The following is a 15,922-nucleotide window of genomic DNA, read 5'->3' as shown; positions in this document are numbered from 1 at the left end:
AGTAAAGGAATAGGTGGGGAGCATGGGATGAAGAAGAGAGGAAGTTGTGTGGAGTAGACTATGGTTTGGGCACACAGGCTTGAATGCCACGTTGTGGATGATAGGGAGACATGAAACCGTGCTGTGTGATGAGGGTACGGTGAGCATGTGTTGATATTTTGTGAACTGTATGACATAGAGAGGGAGATATTGTGTAAAAAAAAGTTAGAGAGGTTGGAGTTTGGGTGGTGTAGTGGGGGGAGGGAAGTGGTGTCTAGGGCTCTATTTCAGTTTCTTAGAGGAACAGGACTAATGAAGATCATTTCATGTAGGTAGGCTGTGACTGGCCTCCCACTCCAGTACAGTAGGTGGCGGTGTATGCACCTTAAACGTCGAATGCGATCTGTCAACCCAAAGAAGAAGACTTTCCAATGTAAACAAACCGTAGGCTAATCGTGAGCATGGCGAGAAATATGGACAGTCTCGTAAAGGTAGTTGTATCTCGACTTTATCTTAGGTCAGACAAAATGGACTACTTTATAGTGTATTTATACTTGATCCATTTGTTTCATCCGTATCACATATCTAGCTGTATCTGGACCTAGTCAACACGCTAGCTTCAATGCTAGCTAGCTTCAATACTTTATGGCTATCTGCACATGTTACACATTGTGTGCAACTTAGGAGACAACGCTAGCTACTTATATACTGTACCTTGCCCTAACAAAATGCGTATTGTCGACAGCAATGGCCATGGTCAACAGCAGCAAGTAGCTAAAGCTAGCAAGCAAGTTCCCTGGTTATTACATTTGGGCGAACGTTCACTCTCTAGCCAGAGTCAAAGTAAAGTGAGTGCCAATTTCTCTCCAAATGATCAATTCCTTGCTATATGTTACCTAACCAATTCAGCCCCACATCCTGACCTTCACGTTGCAGATGTTGACAAAACAGCATCCTAACCAATTCAGCCCCATATTCTGACTTTCACGTTGCAGATGTCACTGCAATGCACCCCTGGTGTGATGTTTCATCCAGTCTACTGAGATGGCCATTTGATAAAACCGACCAAATTCTTATTTACAATGACTGCCTACCTGGGAAACAATGGGTTAACTGCCTTGTTCAGGGGCAGAACAACAGATTCTTACCTCGTCAGATCGGGGGTTCGATCCTGCAACCTTTTGGTTACTAGTCCAACGCTCTAACCACTAGGCTACCTGCCTCCCACGTCCAAAACAATGAATATTTCATAAGCTACCTTTCCTATTTCTGTAGATTTATCCTACCTGAGCTTGATGGCTAAACAATAGATTATAGGCCTACTATCGTGAGGGCCTAACAAGCTCTCACAAGCTATATGGCATGATGAAAGAAAGATTACTTTTCTTGCAGGTCCATGGAGGCGGAGGGTATGACTCTGACTTCAGTGATGACGAGGCCCAGGGGGAGACGTCTCAACGTGGAGTGAAAAGGTAAGGGCCATATAGCAATCTAAACTCAAATCCAAACAATTAGCCTACTTCAAGATACTACGTGCCATTTTTTTTTTTCCTTCATTAATGTTGACCTGCAGGAAACGTGAGGATGATCTACTGCGGAAGCCCTTTCAGAAAGGAAGACACACAAAGGTGGCACATAGGGATGTTGCCACCCATGAATACGACAGGTACAGTATCGGTCTCTTTCATAATGAAGCATCGTTGCCTGACGTCAATTATGTTTTCTGTTAGTGACTGCAAGTGTTTTGTGTTGCCACACAGGGAGGAAGCTAGAAACCGACGTCATCACCTGATATCAATGAATGCTGTATCCTTCTAAATTGACGATGAAGAGTTTTCACAAGTAAGAAAACGATAAAAGGTCCCCCGTCGCAAGTTAGAGTGCATTGTGATTGAAGATTCATGTTTGGGAGTGTGTAGCTGCCAGAATAGCAGCAAAGTTCCCCCTGAATGTGCTTCACCCAGCAACAATGTTCAATATGTGTTATTTTTTTCCCCAGGATGCAATATTAATTCAGTTCCTTATTTTTATGCATGATTTTAATATCATTGATTCCCTAACCATTTACCTTCAGTTTGAGAGACATAAAAAGTTTGTCAGTGACTACATATTATATTATGGTGGGAAAATGGAGGATCTCAGACGCTCCACGTAAGTTTTGCTTTTGTTTTTAATGTTGCCTAATATATGGAGTAGAGATCTTCATAATGATACATCTCTGTGTGATATGAATAAATGCTGACACGTCATTGTAAACCTAGGGCCAATGATAAATCGGACCTGGATGTGGTGCGTGAAAACCATCGCTTCCTGTGGCGGGATGAGGATGAAGAAGAAATGACATGGTAAGTACTGTTAAACAAAATACTTTTCTTTGCCACTCTTGGAAATATTGGTCACCAATAGCTGCTCTTTTATTATCAGGGAGAAAGAACTAGCAAAGAAGTACTATGACAAGCTCTTCAAAGAATACTGTATCGCTGACCTAAGCAGATATAAAGAAAACAAGGTATGTGGTATTTTTATATAGACAGTACCATTCAAAAGTTGGGGTCACTTAGAATTGTCCTTGTTTTTGAAAGAATAGCACATTGTTTTGTCCATTAAAATAACATCAAATTGATCAGAAATACAGTGTAGACATTGTTAATGTTGTAAATTACTATTGTAGCTGGAAACGGCTGATTTTAAATGGAATATCTACTCAGTCATACAGAGGCCCATTATCAGCAACCATCACTCCTGTGTTCCAATGGCACGTTGTGTTAGCTAATCCAAGTTTATAATTTTAAAAGGCTAATTGATCATTAGAAAACCCTTTTGCAATTATGTTAGCACAGCTGAAAACTGTTGTACTGATTAAAGAAGCAGTAAACCTGGCCTTCTTTAGACTAGTTGAGTATCTGGAGCATCAGCAATTGTGGGTTTGATTACAGGCTCAAAATGGATAGAAACAAAGCACTTTCTTCTGAAACTTGTGAGTCTATTCTTGTTCTGAGAAATGAAGGCTATTCCATGTGAGAAATTGCCAAGAAACTGAAGATCTCGTACAACGCTGTGCACTACTCCCTTCACAGAACAGCGCAAACTGGCTCTAACCAGAATAGAAAGAAGAGTTGGAGGCCCCGGTGCACAACTGAGCAAGAGGACATTAGTATATTAGAGTGTCTAGTTTGAGAAACAGATGCCTCACAAGTCCTCAACTGGCAGCTTCATTAAATAGTACCCGCAAAACATCAGTCTCAACGTCAACAGTGAAGAGGCGACTCTGGGATGCTGGCCATTAAAAATCAGCGGTTTCCAGCTACAATAGTCATTTACAACATTAATGTCTACACTGTATTTCTGGTCAATTTGATGTTATTTTAATGGACAAAGAAATTGCTTTTCTTTCAAAACAAGGACATTTCTAAGTGACCCCAAACTTTTGAACGGTAGTGTTTATGTAAGTGTGCATACATAGTATTCTATTGGTATTATGTGATTAATGAGGATGACTGCACTTTTCCTCCAGTTTGGGTTCCGATGGCGCGTAGAAAAGGAAGTCGTCTCTGGCAAAGGTAGTCTTTATTACATTTTAAATTCAGAGACATTTATACATTATAAATGTATACATTTGTTGTTTATTCAGTTAATTGCTTATACAGTTCACCATTAAAATGCCAATACCTGGAGTCGAGGACATACGTTTGTACCTATCAACCAACAGCTTTAGTCAGAAATAATTCGGAACTCTACCACTAGATGCCGATAAAGGTCAAGACGTGCTTACTTTGACTCAGCTTTCAGGGGTTGACAAACCTGTTCTTGTAATACCACATGGCAGGCACGTAAGGTTTTTAGTTTACCTCTTTGGATTTCGACTGCGGGAGAGGAGGGGGGAAATGTATCCAACCACTAAGAATAGTCAGTAAGCTTAGTTGGTGAGCTGATTTCTAGAAGTAGGTGTGGTATCTGGTTGGAACAAAACTCTATGGTACCTGCGGCGCTCCAGGATCAGAGTTGACCACTTTTGGTTAACATTAATCTCGGAAACCCAGAAATAAAATCGACCGTAATTGTGTCAGACGCTCGACTAGTTTCTGGGGGAGATGTATGAGAAAAGATACTAGATACTAACTAAACTAGCGAAGTCTCAACTCCCCTAAATGGAAACTCTCAGCCAAAGCATGGATTGGTCATTGCATCCCATTATGTTGAAAATAATCCCCAGATAAATGTATTTCCCCAAAACAAATAGATGTGTGATGTCTGCCATTGATGCTTCCAAATAAATCTCCTTCTTCCCTGGTACTCAGGAAGTAACTACACAAATAGAGTAGCCATTCAATTATCCACTTGTAAATGATTTTAAAAAGCTTTGTGGGTGATAGCAAGTATAAATAGAATAGGTTATTGGGAAATGCTACAAGGTGAGTGCACTGAGACACTTTAAGTAATGCATTGAACAGAATGATCTATTCTTGCCACTCCGAGAAAGCTGAATAAGCCAATATGCTGTACCAGATTAAGTCACTCTAGCTAATCCCGCCCTTGTATTTTCGTTTACTGCTATTCTGTAGGCAGTGCCATGGGATTAAAAGGCTGACTCAGATCATCAAAGTTCACAGCCGATGCTCTGTACTATCATTACCTCTTCAATGGGATGCAATGACCAATCCATGACCTCAAATCCGATCAGAGGCCAGTCATGTTCTCTCTCTGGCCAATGCTAGTCATACTTTAGTGTCACAGGTCATGTTGCTTTGGGTTAGGTCAAGTATTGATCTAATGATGTGTAATGAACGTTAGTTACCCGTTTTGGCCATACCGGGAAAGATTCATCAACAGCACTTTCTTACTATATACAAGGTTTTATAGCAAGCCTTTTACAGCTGTTGTTTTGCCAAAGGGGTCATAAAAAAATTTTTCACCCTCTATACAGCACGGCATTCATTTGATAAGAAAAGAACCAGATGCTTTTGTTAGAAGGACCGTCTCTCCTCAGCCTTATGTTTCTGTCTTCTCCTCACTGGTGGCGGTGTCAGAGGAAGGCCCCAAAAATTGTCAAAGACTCCAGTCACCCAAGACCTAGACTGCTCTCTCTGCTACCGCACAGCAAGCGGTACTGGAGCACCAAGTCTAGGTCCAAAGGCTCCTTAACAGCTTCTACCCCCAAGCTATAAGACTGCTGAACAATTAATCAAATGGCCACCTGGATTATTTACATTATTCCCCCCGCCTTGTTTTTACACTGCTGCTACTCGCTGTTTATTATCTATGCATAGTCACTTTACCCCTACCTACATGTACACATTACCCCGACTAACCTGTACCCCCGCACATTGATTCGGTACTGGTACCCCCTGTATATAGCCTTGTTATTGTTATTTTGTGTAGTTTTGATTATTTTCTCAATTTTTTGAACTGCATCATTGGTTAAAGGCTTGTAAGTAAGCATTTCACAGTAAGGTCTACACCTGTTGTATTGGGCACATGTGACAAATAACATTTGATTTGTTCTCGTGTCTGCCGCTGGAGCGCTAGGGCCCCTAACCCTCTTACCGTCTGAGCCTTAGCATACTGTCTACATGCCATCTGTCTTAGCTAAGACCATGTCTGTCCATCCCCATATGGCAATGGCGTTTCCGCCTACTTTAGCATGTGACAATGTGTGCTCCTTGAAACCTAGTTGACACGATTCAACAAAGTGTGTCCTAAGTCAACGCTGTTGCCAACCAAGCTGGTGTTTGGAGAATCCCCCAGTCTGAAGTACGTAGGGCCTACGTCATGATGAGACGAGTGTAAACCGTAGAATCTGTCGAGACTGAATGGGATGCGTGGGATAACAAGTAGTTCCGGTGTTTGGGTTTTGGTCACTGGTTATTTGGATGTGTCAGTATTGGGTTTGGCTGAGAGTTTCCTTTTGCAAAGGCGGAGACTTCGCAAACCATAACTCTCCATTTGTAACACGTATAGACCCAATTACGCAAGATTTTAGTTCTGGGTTAACCGAGATTAGTACACATGTGAAGATGTATTGATCAAGCAAGGTCAGTAGTTCATCTTTCGACATGTCTGTCTGCAATCAGTTTGTATTTCCATGAGTTGGATACTTTCTGTTCAAAGGTCCCAGACATAAAAACATGTATGTTTATATAATATTCTAATTAGTTTATTTTGCTCACTTTGAAACGGCAGATATCTTTCAATATTGTAACGTAGACCCATGGAGTCAGGAAACCGGTGCAAATGGTGAGTTTAATAATAGCGAACATGGAGAGTACAAAACAAGAAGCATCCGTACATAAAAAACTGAACCAATACTGCCTGAAGAGAGATGCTAGGGAGTGTTAGATAAAGGGGAAGTAATCAGGGTAGTGATGAAGTCCAGGTGTGCCTCATGATGAGGCGCAGGTGTGCGTAATGAGGGTTGCCAGGTGTGCATCATGATGGGTTGCCAGGACCGGTGGTTAGTAAACTGGTGATGTCGAGTGGGAGTAGACATGACAAATATGCAAAAAAAATAAAAAATATCGGGCAGACCCCCAATTCTGAGTGTTGGGCCACTTAATCACTGCTGACTCAAGTAGCATCAGCATTGGTTTTTATAAACAATATTTGTGAATTACTTATGACATAATCATCATTTATCTCTATGCCGAGAATGTTTAGACCATTGCGCTACTCGGGAGGCTGTAACCATCCACATCTGATGCCGCTGGCCAAAGGCGAGCGATTAACTCTTTATGAACTACAATCCAGAAGCTGTGTTTGAACGTTTAGAAACGTCAATAATAATTTTTTGCGATGCAGCTTTCAAAACATATGGTCCTTGTCTTTTGTCTGCGAGAAAGAATCCTTCAAATAAAAAAGCTACACTTACTGTAGCAGTTTTGCACAGATCCATACAGCTGTGAGTGCCTCTGTAACCGATGTGAAATGGCTAGCTAGTTAGCGGTGGTGCGCGCTAATAGCGTTTCAATCGGTGACGTCACTCGCTCGACCTTGAAGTAGTTGTTCCCCTCGGCTTTTGTGGCGCGATGGGTAACGATGCTTCGTGGGTGTCAGTTGTTGATGTGTACAGAGGGTCCCTGGTTCAAGTCCAGGTTGGGGCGAGGAGAGGGGCGGAAGCTATACTGTTACACCTCCATCCGATGAAACTACAAGTTACGCTTATACACAGGTGTTTGGCACATGCTAGATGGCTAATTAGCACAGGTGGTCGCCTCTGTCTTCTGTCTGTCTTCCGTTAACAAGCGCTGTAACATGGAGATGTCGTGTGGCAACCCTAACTCTGTAAAGGTGTGTTTCAATTTAACTTTTTAGTTTTTTTGTAAATGATTTCTTGCTGATATGAAAGAGAAGGTCCTTATGCTTCCAAAACCGTACCGCAAGTGATGCGGCGCGTCAATGTTCAGACCAAGCGTCGAGGCTCTTAACAAAACTCCCCCGTACAGAAGACGCCTTCGTCCAATGATTCTTAGGGGGTAATGTAATGGAAGTGAGAGTCGTGATCAAGGGCTAGTTTTGGGAACAGTTGTTGGTGAAACTTTACAGCATGTTTTGGAAAGTCAAACCGCAAAGAAGCCAGCTACAGTGTGTCCAAACTAAAAGGACACAGAGACCCAAGTCATGGATCCATTCCAGTGAGGGCATACACTGTATCTCTAAGAAGAGGCCTCTCCCTAGAGAGTAACTCCCTTTTCATTGCTTATCATGCTTTATAATCACAGCTACCAGAGTCATTCCACGAAAAGAGTGCCTTTTGGGTAGTGTAATTCTTTAAAAAAAAAAAGTTTATTTCACCTAATTATAATATTCTTACATAAAGAGCACATGTTCCACTTCATAAAAAAAAAACATGTTTTCCTATCTCAAAAGGTCAAAATAAGAAAAATTACAATCAAAGTAACAGGAAAAGGGCCAATTAAAGATTCAGTCGACCGTAACAGGGTTGATGATTTTATCTTAAATCAGACATAACTCCAGGGGGAATGGAAGCATGTTGTCTACAACAGGGAGGGGCAATTGAAAGCAAGCGTAACAAAAATGTACTTGTTTAAAAAAAAAGTTTCTTGCCCATCTATTTATGGGTAACAGGGTTGATGTGTTATGCTCGACTCTCCGTTTTCTACCACAAAACAACAAGAAAATGGAAAATGGAATCAGCTCACCTTCTTTTACACTATGATTTGACTATTAGATGTTCAATGTTTTTGCTATTAAAACGAGAGTTCAATTTACGTGACAGGGTTGACCTTAAAATGAAGGACAAACGTAAATGAATCCCTTATCGTATGAAATAAACATTAATCTTCACAAATTACTTAGTCGAATCAACAACATAGGGCAAAACTATGGTTTTACAATGATGGTGAAAACCTGGAGAAATTTTGGGGTTAAGTGGGTTAAAATCTTCCACGAAGTCAGAAAAAACATGACGTGGAACATGCCAGAATGCAGATAGTTTTTTGCATAATTTATTTTTTGTTCATATAAAAAATGTGATGTATTAAATGTTCCATGTGATTTTATATGAAAGGTCACTTCATTTAATATAACAGGCTTTTAAAAGTCAATATTAGTGCACAATTCCATTTTCTACTATTGATAAAACAACTCGCCAACATCCGGGAGAATGGAGCCTTATCTGGCAGATAAGGTGTTAATTAACCTGCACGTGCAGCTCATGGCATGTAGCCATCTCCAGCGGCCTAAAGTCATGTTGACACTGTCTCTCTAGAAGTGACCTCTATCTCTTGTTGCTTATGCTTTTCCATTGGTAAGTATAATCACAGCTGTCAGCATCGGAGAGAATGGTCTCTATTCTGGCATATAAAGCGTTAATTAGCCTGCATGTGAAGAAGGCAGCTCATGGCATGTTGCCAGCTCCAGCAGCCTGGGGTCAGGTGAGGTCTAAGGACTCCTAAACAGCAGGATGACAAGAAAGAAGGGGAGAACAGTCCTGACCGCTCATGACACTTTTCCTCCTGGGCAATCTGGAGGATCCATCATTAAGCCTGCTAAAGCTAAACCCAGGCTGTTGATGGTCAATCAGGGTTAAGGCATGGCCACTGGCCAGCTCCTGCTTCATGTCTCCTGCTGCAGGAGGAGAGGACTAAAATGAGCCCTGGTGGTGCAAAATAAGATTAGACCGCAGCAGTAGGAACCTCGGCAGGTCAACCACGGCTCTTGACTGTTGATAGGAATGGAGGTGTCTTCTGACTAGTCACATCCTATATACAGTGCCTTCAGAAGTAGTAAATACCCTTGACTTATTACACATTTTGTTGTGTTACAGCCTGAATTAAAAAATGATTAAATATATTTTTTCTCACACACTACCCCATAATGACAAAGTAAAAACATGTTTTTTTCGAGATTTTTGCAAATTGATTGAAAAGGAAATACAGAAATATCTCATTTACAGAGTCAATACTTTGTAGAAACACCTTTGGCAGCGATTACAGCTTTGAGTCTTTCCACATCTGGATTGTACAATATTTGCAAATTATTATTTTAAAAATTCTTAAAGCTCTGTCAAGTTGGTTGTTGATCATTGCTATCCAACCATTTTCAGGTCTTGCCATAGATTTTTAAGCCGTTTTAAGTCACAACTGTAACTAGGCCACTCAGGAACATTCACTGTCTTCATGGTAAGCAACGCCAGTGTAGATTTGGCTTTGTGCTTTAGGTTATTGTCCTGCTGAAAGGTGAATTAATCTCCCAGTGTCTGATGAAAAGCAGACTGAACCATTGCTAGGATTTTGCATGTGCTTAGCTCTGTTTTATTTTTTATCCTGAAAAACGTAACAATTAGAAGCATACCCATAACATGATGCAGCCACCACTATGCTTGAAAATATGGAGAGTGCTACTCAGCATCTGTTGTATTGGATTTTCCCCAAACAACAATTTGTATTCAGGACAAAAAGTTAATTGCTTTGCCATATTTTTTGCACTATTACTTTAGTGGCTTGTAGCAAACAGGATGCATGTTTTGGCATATTTTTATTCTGTACAGGCTTCCTTCTTTTCACTCTGTCAATTTATGTTAGTATTGTGGAGTAACTACAATGTCCTATCACAGCCATTAAACTCTGTAACTGTTTTAAAGTCACCATTGGCCTCATGGTGAAATCCCTGAGCGATTTCCTTCCTCTCCGGCAACTGAGTTAGGAAGGAAGCCTGTATCTTTGTAGTGAATGGGTGTATTGATACACCATCCAAAGTATAATTAATAACTTCACCATGCTCAAAGGGATATTCAATGTCTGCTTTTTTTTTTTACCCATCGACCAATAGGTGCCTTTCTTTGTGAGGCATTGGAAAACCACCTGGTCTTTGTGGTTGAATCTGTGTTTGAAATTCCCTGCTCCAACAGGAATTTTACAGATAATTGTATGTTGGGGTATAGAGATGAGGTAGTCATTCAAAAGTAATTTTAAACTCTATTATGGCACAGTCCTTGTAATTTAAGCAAATTGTTACTCCTGAACTTATTTAGGCTTGCAATAACAAATACTTACTGACTCAATATAGTTCAGCTTTTCATTTTTTATTAATTTGTAAAAATGTCAACAAACAGAATTCCAAATTGCCTCCTGAGTGGCGCAGAGGTCTAAGGCTGTGCCACTAGAGATTCTGGGTTCGAGTCCAGGCTCTGTCGCAGCCGGCCGCGACAAATGGGGAGACCCATTTGGCCCAGCGTCGTCCGGATTAGGGGAGGGTTTGGCCGGCAGGGATGTCCATGTCCCATCGCGCACTAGCGACTCCTGTGGTGGGCCGGGCGCAGTGCACGCTGACACGGTCGCCAGGTGTACGGTGTTTCCTCCGACACATTGGTGCGGCTGGCTTCCGGGTTAAGTGGGCATTGTGTCAAGAAGCAGTGCGGCTGGGTTGTGTTTTGGAGGACGCACGGCTCTCGACCTTCGCTCTCCCAAGTCCGTACGGGAGTTGCAGCAGTGAGACAAGACTGCAACTACCAATTGGATACCACGAAATTGGGGAGAAGGGGTAAAAAAAAATCTAACATAATTCCACTTTGACATTATGGGGTGTTGTGTGTTGGCCAGTGACAAAAAACGACATAATCCATTTAAAATTCTGGCTGTAACACAAGAAGGTGTGAACTGTAGAGATACAGCCATGTTTATGCACCTTTCCTCCAAATGAGAGCTAATTTGACTTGATTAGTAGTGACATATGTGATAATGAAGTGCACAGGGGAACACACTTGTTGAGCTTTACATTGGCATTTCTTGCATTGTATTCAGACTATCCTATGTGTATAATTTGCCTTAAAATAGGTATAATACTGGGTGACTTCATATACTTTAAAATATTTCCCCCCCAGTCTGTTATCTTTAATGAAACCTGCCCAGATGCAGGTTTCCAAGGGTTTGCAAAAACCTGCAAAATGCAGGTCATCATGAGAGTACATTGAGTAATACTCTGTTTAGTGTAAAAACAATCACTCTCTATTGCTCTACTCTGTGTGGTATGGAAATGCAGTTGAATCCTGTTTCTGTTGTATTGACACTGTAGGCCAGTTTCTGTGTGGGAACAAGCGCTGTGAGAAGGAGGATGGCCTGAAGAGCTGGGAGGTGAACTTTGCCTATGTGGAGCAGGGAGAGAAGAGAAACGCACTGGTCAAACTCAGTAAGAGCTCTGTTGTTTACTGGCCGTCTAAGCTAGGGCTGGGACTTTAATCCTTGCTCCAGTATCATGTTGAAGCAAATCGCATTCGTAAAGCCAGAAGAATAACTCCCTTCTCTCATTGTGATCCCTGAGGAAACTCCGACATGCGATATAAACTTAATTTACTTTTGCTTTTAAGTAAACTTAGCGATATCAAGCAGTCTGTCACAATAATAATTTCCTAGGTCATATCCTCGATTCCAGTTGTTTGCCATACTGACAGAGATGGTATTTTCTAGGACTCTGCCCAGAGTGCTCCTTCAAACTCAACTATCATCACAAGTAAGTTGAATCTCTAATTGTTCCTTGTCAGTTTATCATCATCTATTGAACACGTGGGGTCTCTGGCCCCTTTTTGTGCTGTCAAGATGTCACAGTTAATGTTTGACGATTGGCAAAATTGAAACAAATGACTTTTTTCAGGAGAAAGGAGGTGATCGCCAAGAGAAAAAGACCTAAGTCGTCTGAGGAAAATGAAGTTGAGCCACAGTCAAAGAGATCCAAGAAAGGCTCCAAGAAACACAAAAACAAACATAAAAGAAGGCACAAAGGCAAGACTCCACCGTTTCATATCTTTGTACAACTATGGTTATAGGTAAACAAAAATAACAGGCCATGGTGATAAAATTAAAAGTGCAGGTGTTTGTACTAATGTCTTGATGGTGTAAAAGTAATTAGGATTTGCCGACTCACACCCATGAATAACTTGCAGTGAGTATACCAAACATTAGGAACACCTTCTTAATATTGAGTTGCACCACTTTTGCCCTCAGAACAGCCTCAATTTGTCAGGGCATGGACTCTACAGTGTTGAAAGCATTCCACAGGAATGCTGGCCAATGTTGACTCCAATGCTTGCCACAGTTGTCAAGTTGTCTGGATTTCATTTGGGTGATGGGCTATTCTTGATACACATGGGAAACTGTTGAGCGTGAAAAACCCAGCAACGTGGCAGTTCTTGGCACAAACCGGTGTGCCTGGCACCTACTACCATAACCCGTTCAAAGGCACTTATATATTTTGTCTTGCCCGTTCACCCTCAGAATGGCACTCATACACAATCCATGTCTGAATCTTCTCGAGGCTTAAAAATCCTTCTTTAACCCTGTCTCCTCCCCTTCATCTACACTGATCTGAATTGGATTTAACAAGTCACATCAATATGGGATCATAGCTTTCACCTGGATTCACCTGGTCAGTTTATGTCATGGAACGACCAGGTGTTATTGTTTTGTACACTCAGTTTTGTACACTCGGGGCTCCCAAGTGGCACAGCGGTCTAAGGCACTGCATCTGTGCTAGAGGCGTCACTACAGACCCTGGTTCAATTCCAGGCTGTATCACAACCGGACGTGATTCGGAGTCCCATAGGCCGGCGCACAATTGGCCCAGCGTCGTCCGGGTTTGTACGGGTGTAGGCCGTCATTGTAAATAAGAATTTGTTCTTAACTGACTTGCCTGGTTAAATAAAGGTTCAATACAAATAAATCAAAAATAGGCCTACTACAGTGTTGAGATATTAGGGCAATTCCATGTTAACAGTGACACTGAGACTCAGATTTTTCACTTTTAAAATGCGTGTCAAACAAAAACCAATGAAGTTAAAGAAACCATACAACTTTATGCACAAGGGCTACTTTTTAAAAATGTCCACTGAAAACTTTACAAAACACATTTACTGGAAGAATTGTGCAGATGCAAAAACAGAATGATGGTACAAACAGCACAAACCATCATTCTGTTACCAAACTTTTCATCTGCGCTGTTCTTAAAGTACATTTGTTTTTGTGAAGTTTTCTGTGGAAATTGTGAAAAGTAGTCCTCATACACAGAGTTGTATGGTTTGTTTAACTTTGCAAACATTGGTTTTTCGTTTGACATTTTAAAGTGAAAAATCTGACTCTGTTACTCTTACTGTGGAATTGTCCATTACATAATAGCTGAGATATTACATAATAGCTGGCTGAACACCTTTTGCTTATTAATGACCCTTCAATGGTGATGTCTTTTTTTTTTACTCAATGTCAACTGCGAATAGTTGGCTGTCCAAGTTAAACTGACTGATCCCTTCCTCTGTTTCCCCCTCTCTCTCCCCTTGCAGACCACTCCTCCCCCAGTAACTCTGAGGACGACTCCCAAGAGTCAGACAAAGGTACCGTTCGTTCTCACTCTCCACCTCCCTACCAAGTCAAGCGGTGTATTATCTTACACCTTCAGAGCAAGCAGAACAGACTGGCCCTAGTGTCGACATCCATTACAGACAGCCTTTAAATACATTTTAAAACATGTGTGCAAGCTTGGCCCTTAAGCCTCAGGGGAGTCCTCCCTGCAGCTCCGCAGAAAGTCCGACAACGGTCATGCTATTATTGCGGCTTCGATCCGTTCACATGGTCAGCTGCACTTGAAGTATGGGCCTGCTTACCCTTGGTTGTCGGTTTAACATAAATAAAAGCAGTCGTTGCACACGAAGGCCAAACTCTAAAGCCAAGGTGCAGACCAAGGGCCAAACACTCTTATAAGTTTAAGTCGGGACTTGACTCTTCAGACCCTCTTCAAACCTTAAGCGCTGTACCTATTTTTTTTATATGCTGCAGCAAAATGTTTATGTTTATGAAAGCATTATGAAAGCATTATGATTGAATGTAGTACATGAAAATCTCTTGATGAATAACATTTTTCTGATTTGTATGGTCTCCTTCCTGCCCTGTAGCAGAGGGAGAACACAGTGAGGAGCCAGATAGCCTGTCGGAGGCAGACCACTGGAAAGGCCCAGCCCCCACTATGGAGGAGAAGTCCAGGTGAGCTTAGCACTCTCACATTAGCTCACCTTTACAATATCCTGTTAGGCCTTTGGCCACTATTGCCAGCCATTTAAAGTCTGACGTGACTATTTTCTGTCTTCCAGGGAGGAGAAGTTTGACGAGTACTTTGAGGACATGTTTCTTTGACCACCCTGGCCTTGGATTTCTGCCAGCAAGAGTCTACGTGTCAGATCATTGATGTAATTGATTTGGTGTTAGAAGTTGCCCTTGTTGAATATTTGAGTTTACCTGAAGCTAAATAAAATCTCCGTTTTTTTGTCATTATAACTGAAATAAAGTCTACAATATGCATAGAGTGCCATGTAAAACCATGAAGGACTCCCAAGAAAGATCAATATCAGAAGAAAACTAGAGGAAGCAAAACATTCAACCATGGTAGTAGAGAGACCAAATAAAAGCCAATGCATTGGAAAGTGCATGTATTAACACATCATTAATGTTCTTCCTGTAGGGTAATAGATGTCCAAACCATATGAACCAATGTTAGTTGCTGTAGCGCTACGATTAGGAAGCTGTGAATTATGCCTGAAGTGGCTCGTGTGCTCTTTTCGTCAGGAAGTTCAGTTGCGTGTCTGTTGCCCAGGGATTAGACACAATGGCTTTAATCGTCAGTAATTACTCTCTCTTCTTTCGAAAGGAGTCCACATATACACTGAGTTAACGCATGATAACCGTTCATGCAGGTTAAAGAGGAAGTCAACCATAGTACCTATTCTACTTTGATCAGTGTTTCTCTGTGCTAATAAATATGCCCTATTACCCAGTTAAAGAGTTTGGATCTCATATTACAATACTCTAGGCCTATGTTGCCACAGGTCACAGAAATAAGATTGCATTGATTGAATAAACTTTTGCTCTGAATTGTCCTTGATTGAAAAATGTATACTGTAAAAAAATAAATAAAGTGCTCTATAACAGCACGGATGACACGGGATGATAAGGATCAGGAAATACCTCATGCAGACATCGCTCAAGGTGCTTACTCAAAGTGTGTCAAAGTGCATTGGTCTTGACAGCAACGCAATTGGCTGATCTTCTTTTCCCAGGGCTAATCCAGCTTTATAGGGTAATCTCCATGCACGATACAGGAGTCATGAGGACTGTCTATCCCAAAGTGTTTCAGGTTAGTCCTGTGTCTACTGTATATCAATGTGCTATTCCATTTCAAGGGTAGTGGGTGAAATTGTTCAATTCAGTGGGCAAGTTTAAACAATGTGACAAGAATCCCACAGACTTTGATGAATGCCTTTATTTTGTTAACATGTTACATCTTATGACACGTACATAAGTAGAATTCGTTTCATCAGACATCAAATGTCAAATTCTAATCTCTCATTGATAACGCAATAGAATTGGTAGATATACATTTTGTGTCCTTTAAACGTACGCGCAGAATAGATTGTCACTTTCCCACACTGCTTCTCATACTGTTCGCCTTA

The 15,922-nt window shown here is 41.3% G+C and overlaps 1 protein-coding gene across 1 annotated transcript; it reads left to right on the top strand.

Annotated features, from left to right (window-relative positions):
* The first annotated feature begins 360 nt into the window (after nt 1-360).
* On the top strand, nt 361-15,400 carry fra10ac1 (FRA10A associated CGG repeat 1). The gene is made up of 14 exons (XM_014179256.3): nt 361-470; nt 1,372-1,451; nt 1,553-1,645; nt 1,740-1,785; nt 2,054-2,130; nt 2,241-2,324; nt 2,404-2,488; nt 3,494-3,539; nt 11,509-11,622; nt 11,901-11,943; nt 12,085-12,212; nt 13,763-13,813; nt 14,372-14,459; nt 14,567-15,400. The coding sequence occupies exons 1-14, from the start codon at nt 441-443 to the stop codon at nt 14,607-14,609; spliced, it is 1,008 nt and encodes a 335-aa protein (XP_014034731.2). The 5' UTR covers nt 361-440; the 3' UTR covers nt 14,610-15,400.
* The last annotated feature ends 522 nt before the right edge of the window (nt 15,401-15,922 follow it).

Source organism: Salmo salar, chromosome 28 (genome assembly GCF_965601325.2).
Source record: "Salmo salar chromosome 28, fSalSal1, whole genome shotgun sequence".
In the NCBI taxonomy this organism is placed as follows: Eukaryota; Metazoa; Chordata; class Actinopteri; order Salmoniformes; family Salmonidae; genus Salmo; species Salmo salar.
The sequence above is the reverse complement of the archived record's forward strand: the minus strand, read 5'-3'. Positions and strand labels throughout refer to the sequence as shown.

What these genes read in the sequence shown, in the direction of transcription:
- fra10ac1 (XM_014179256.3), top strand. Translation starts at nt 441, where the DNA reads ATGGCGAGAAATATGGACAGTCTCGTAAAG. An exon ending in TCTCAACGTGGAGTGAAAAG is followed by an intron (nt 1,452 to 1,552) that starts GTAAGGGCCATA and finishes GTTGACCTGCAG; the next exon opens with GAAACGTGAGGATGATCTAC. An exon ending in GCCACCCATGAATACGACAG is followed by an intron (nt 1,646 to 1,739) that starts GTACAGTATCGG and finishes GTTGCCACACAG; the next exon opens with GGAGGAAGCTAGAAACCGAC.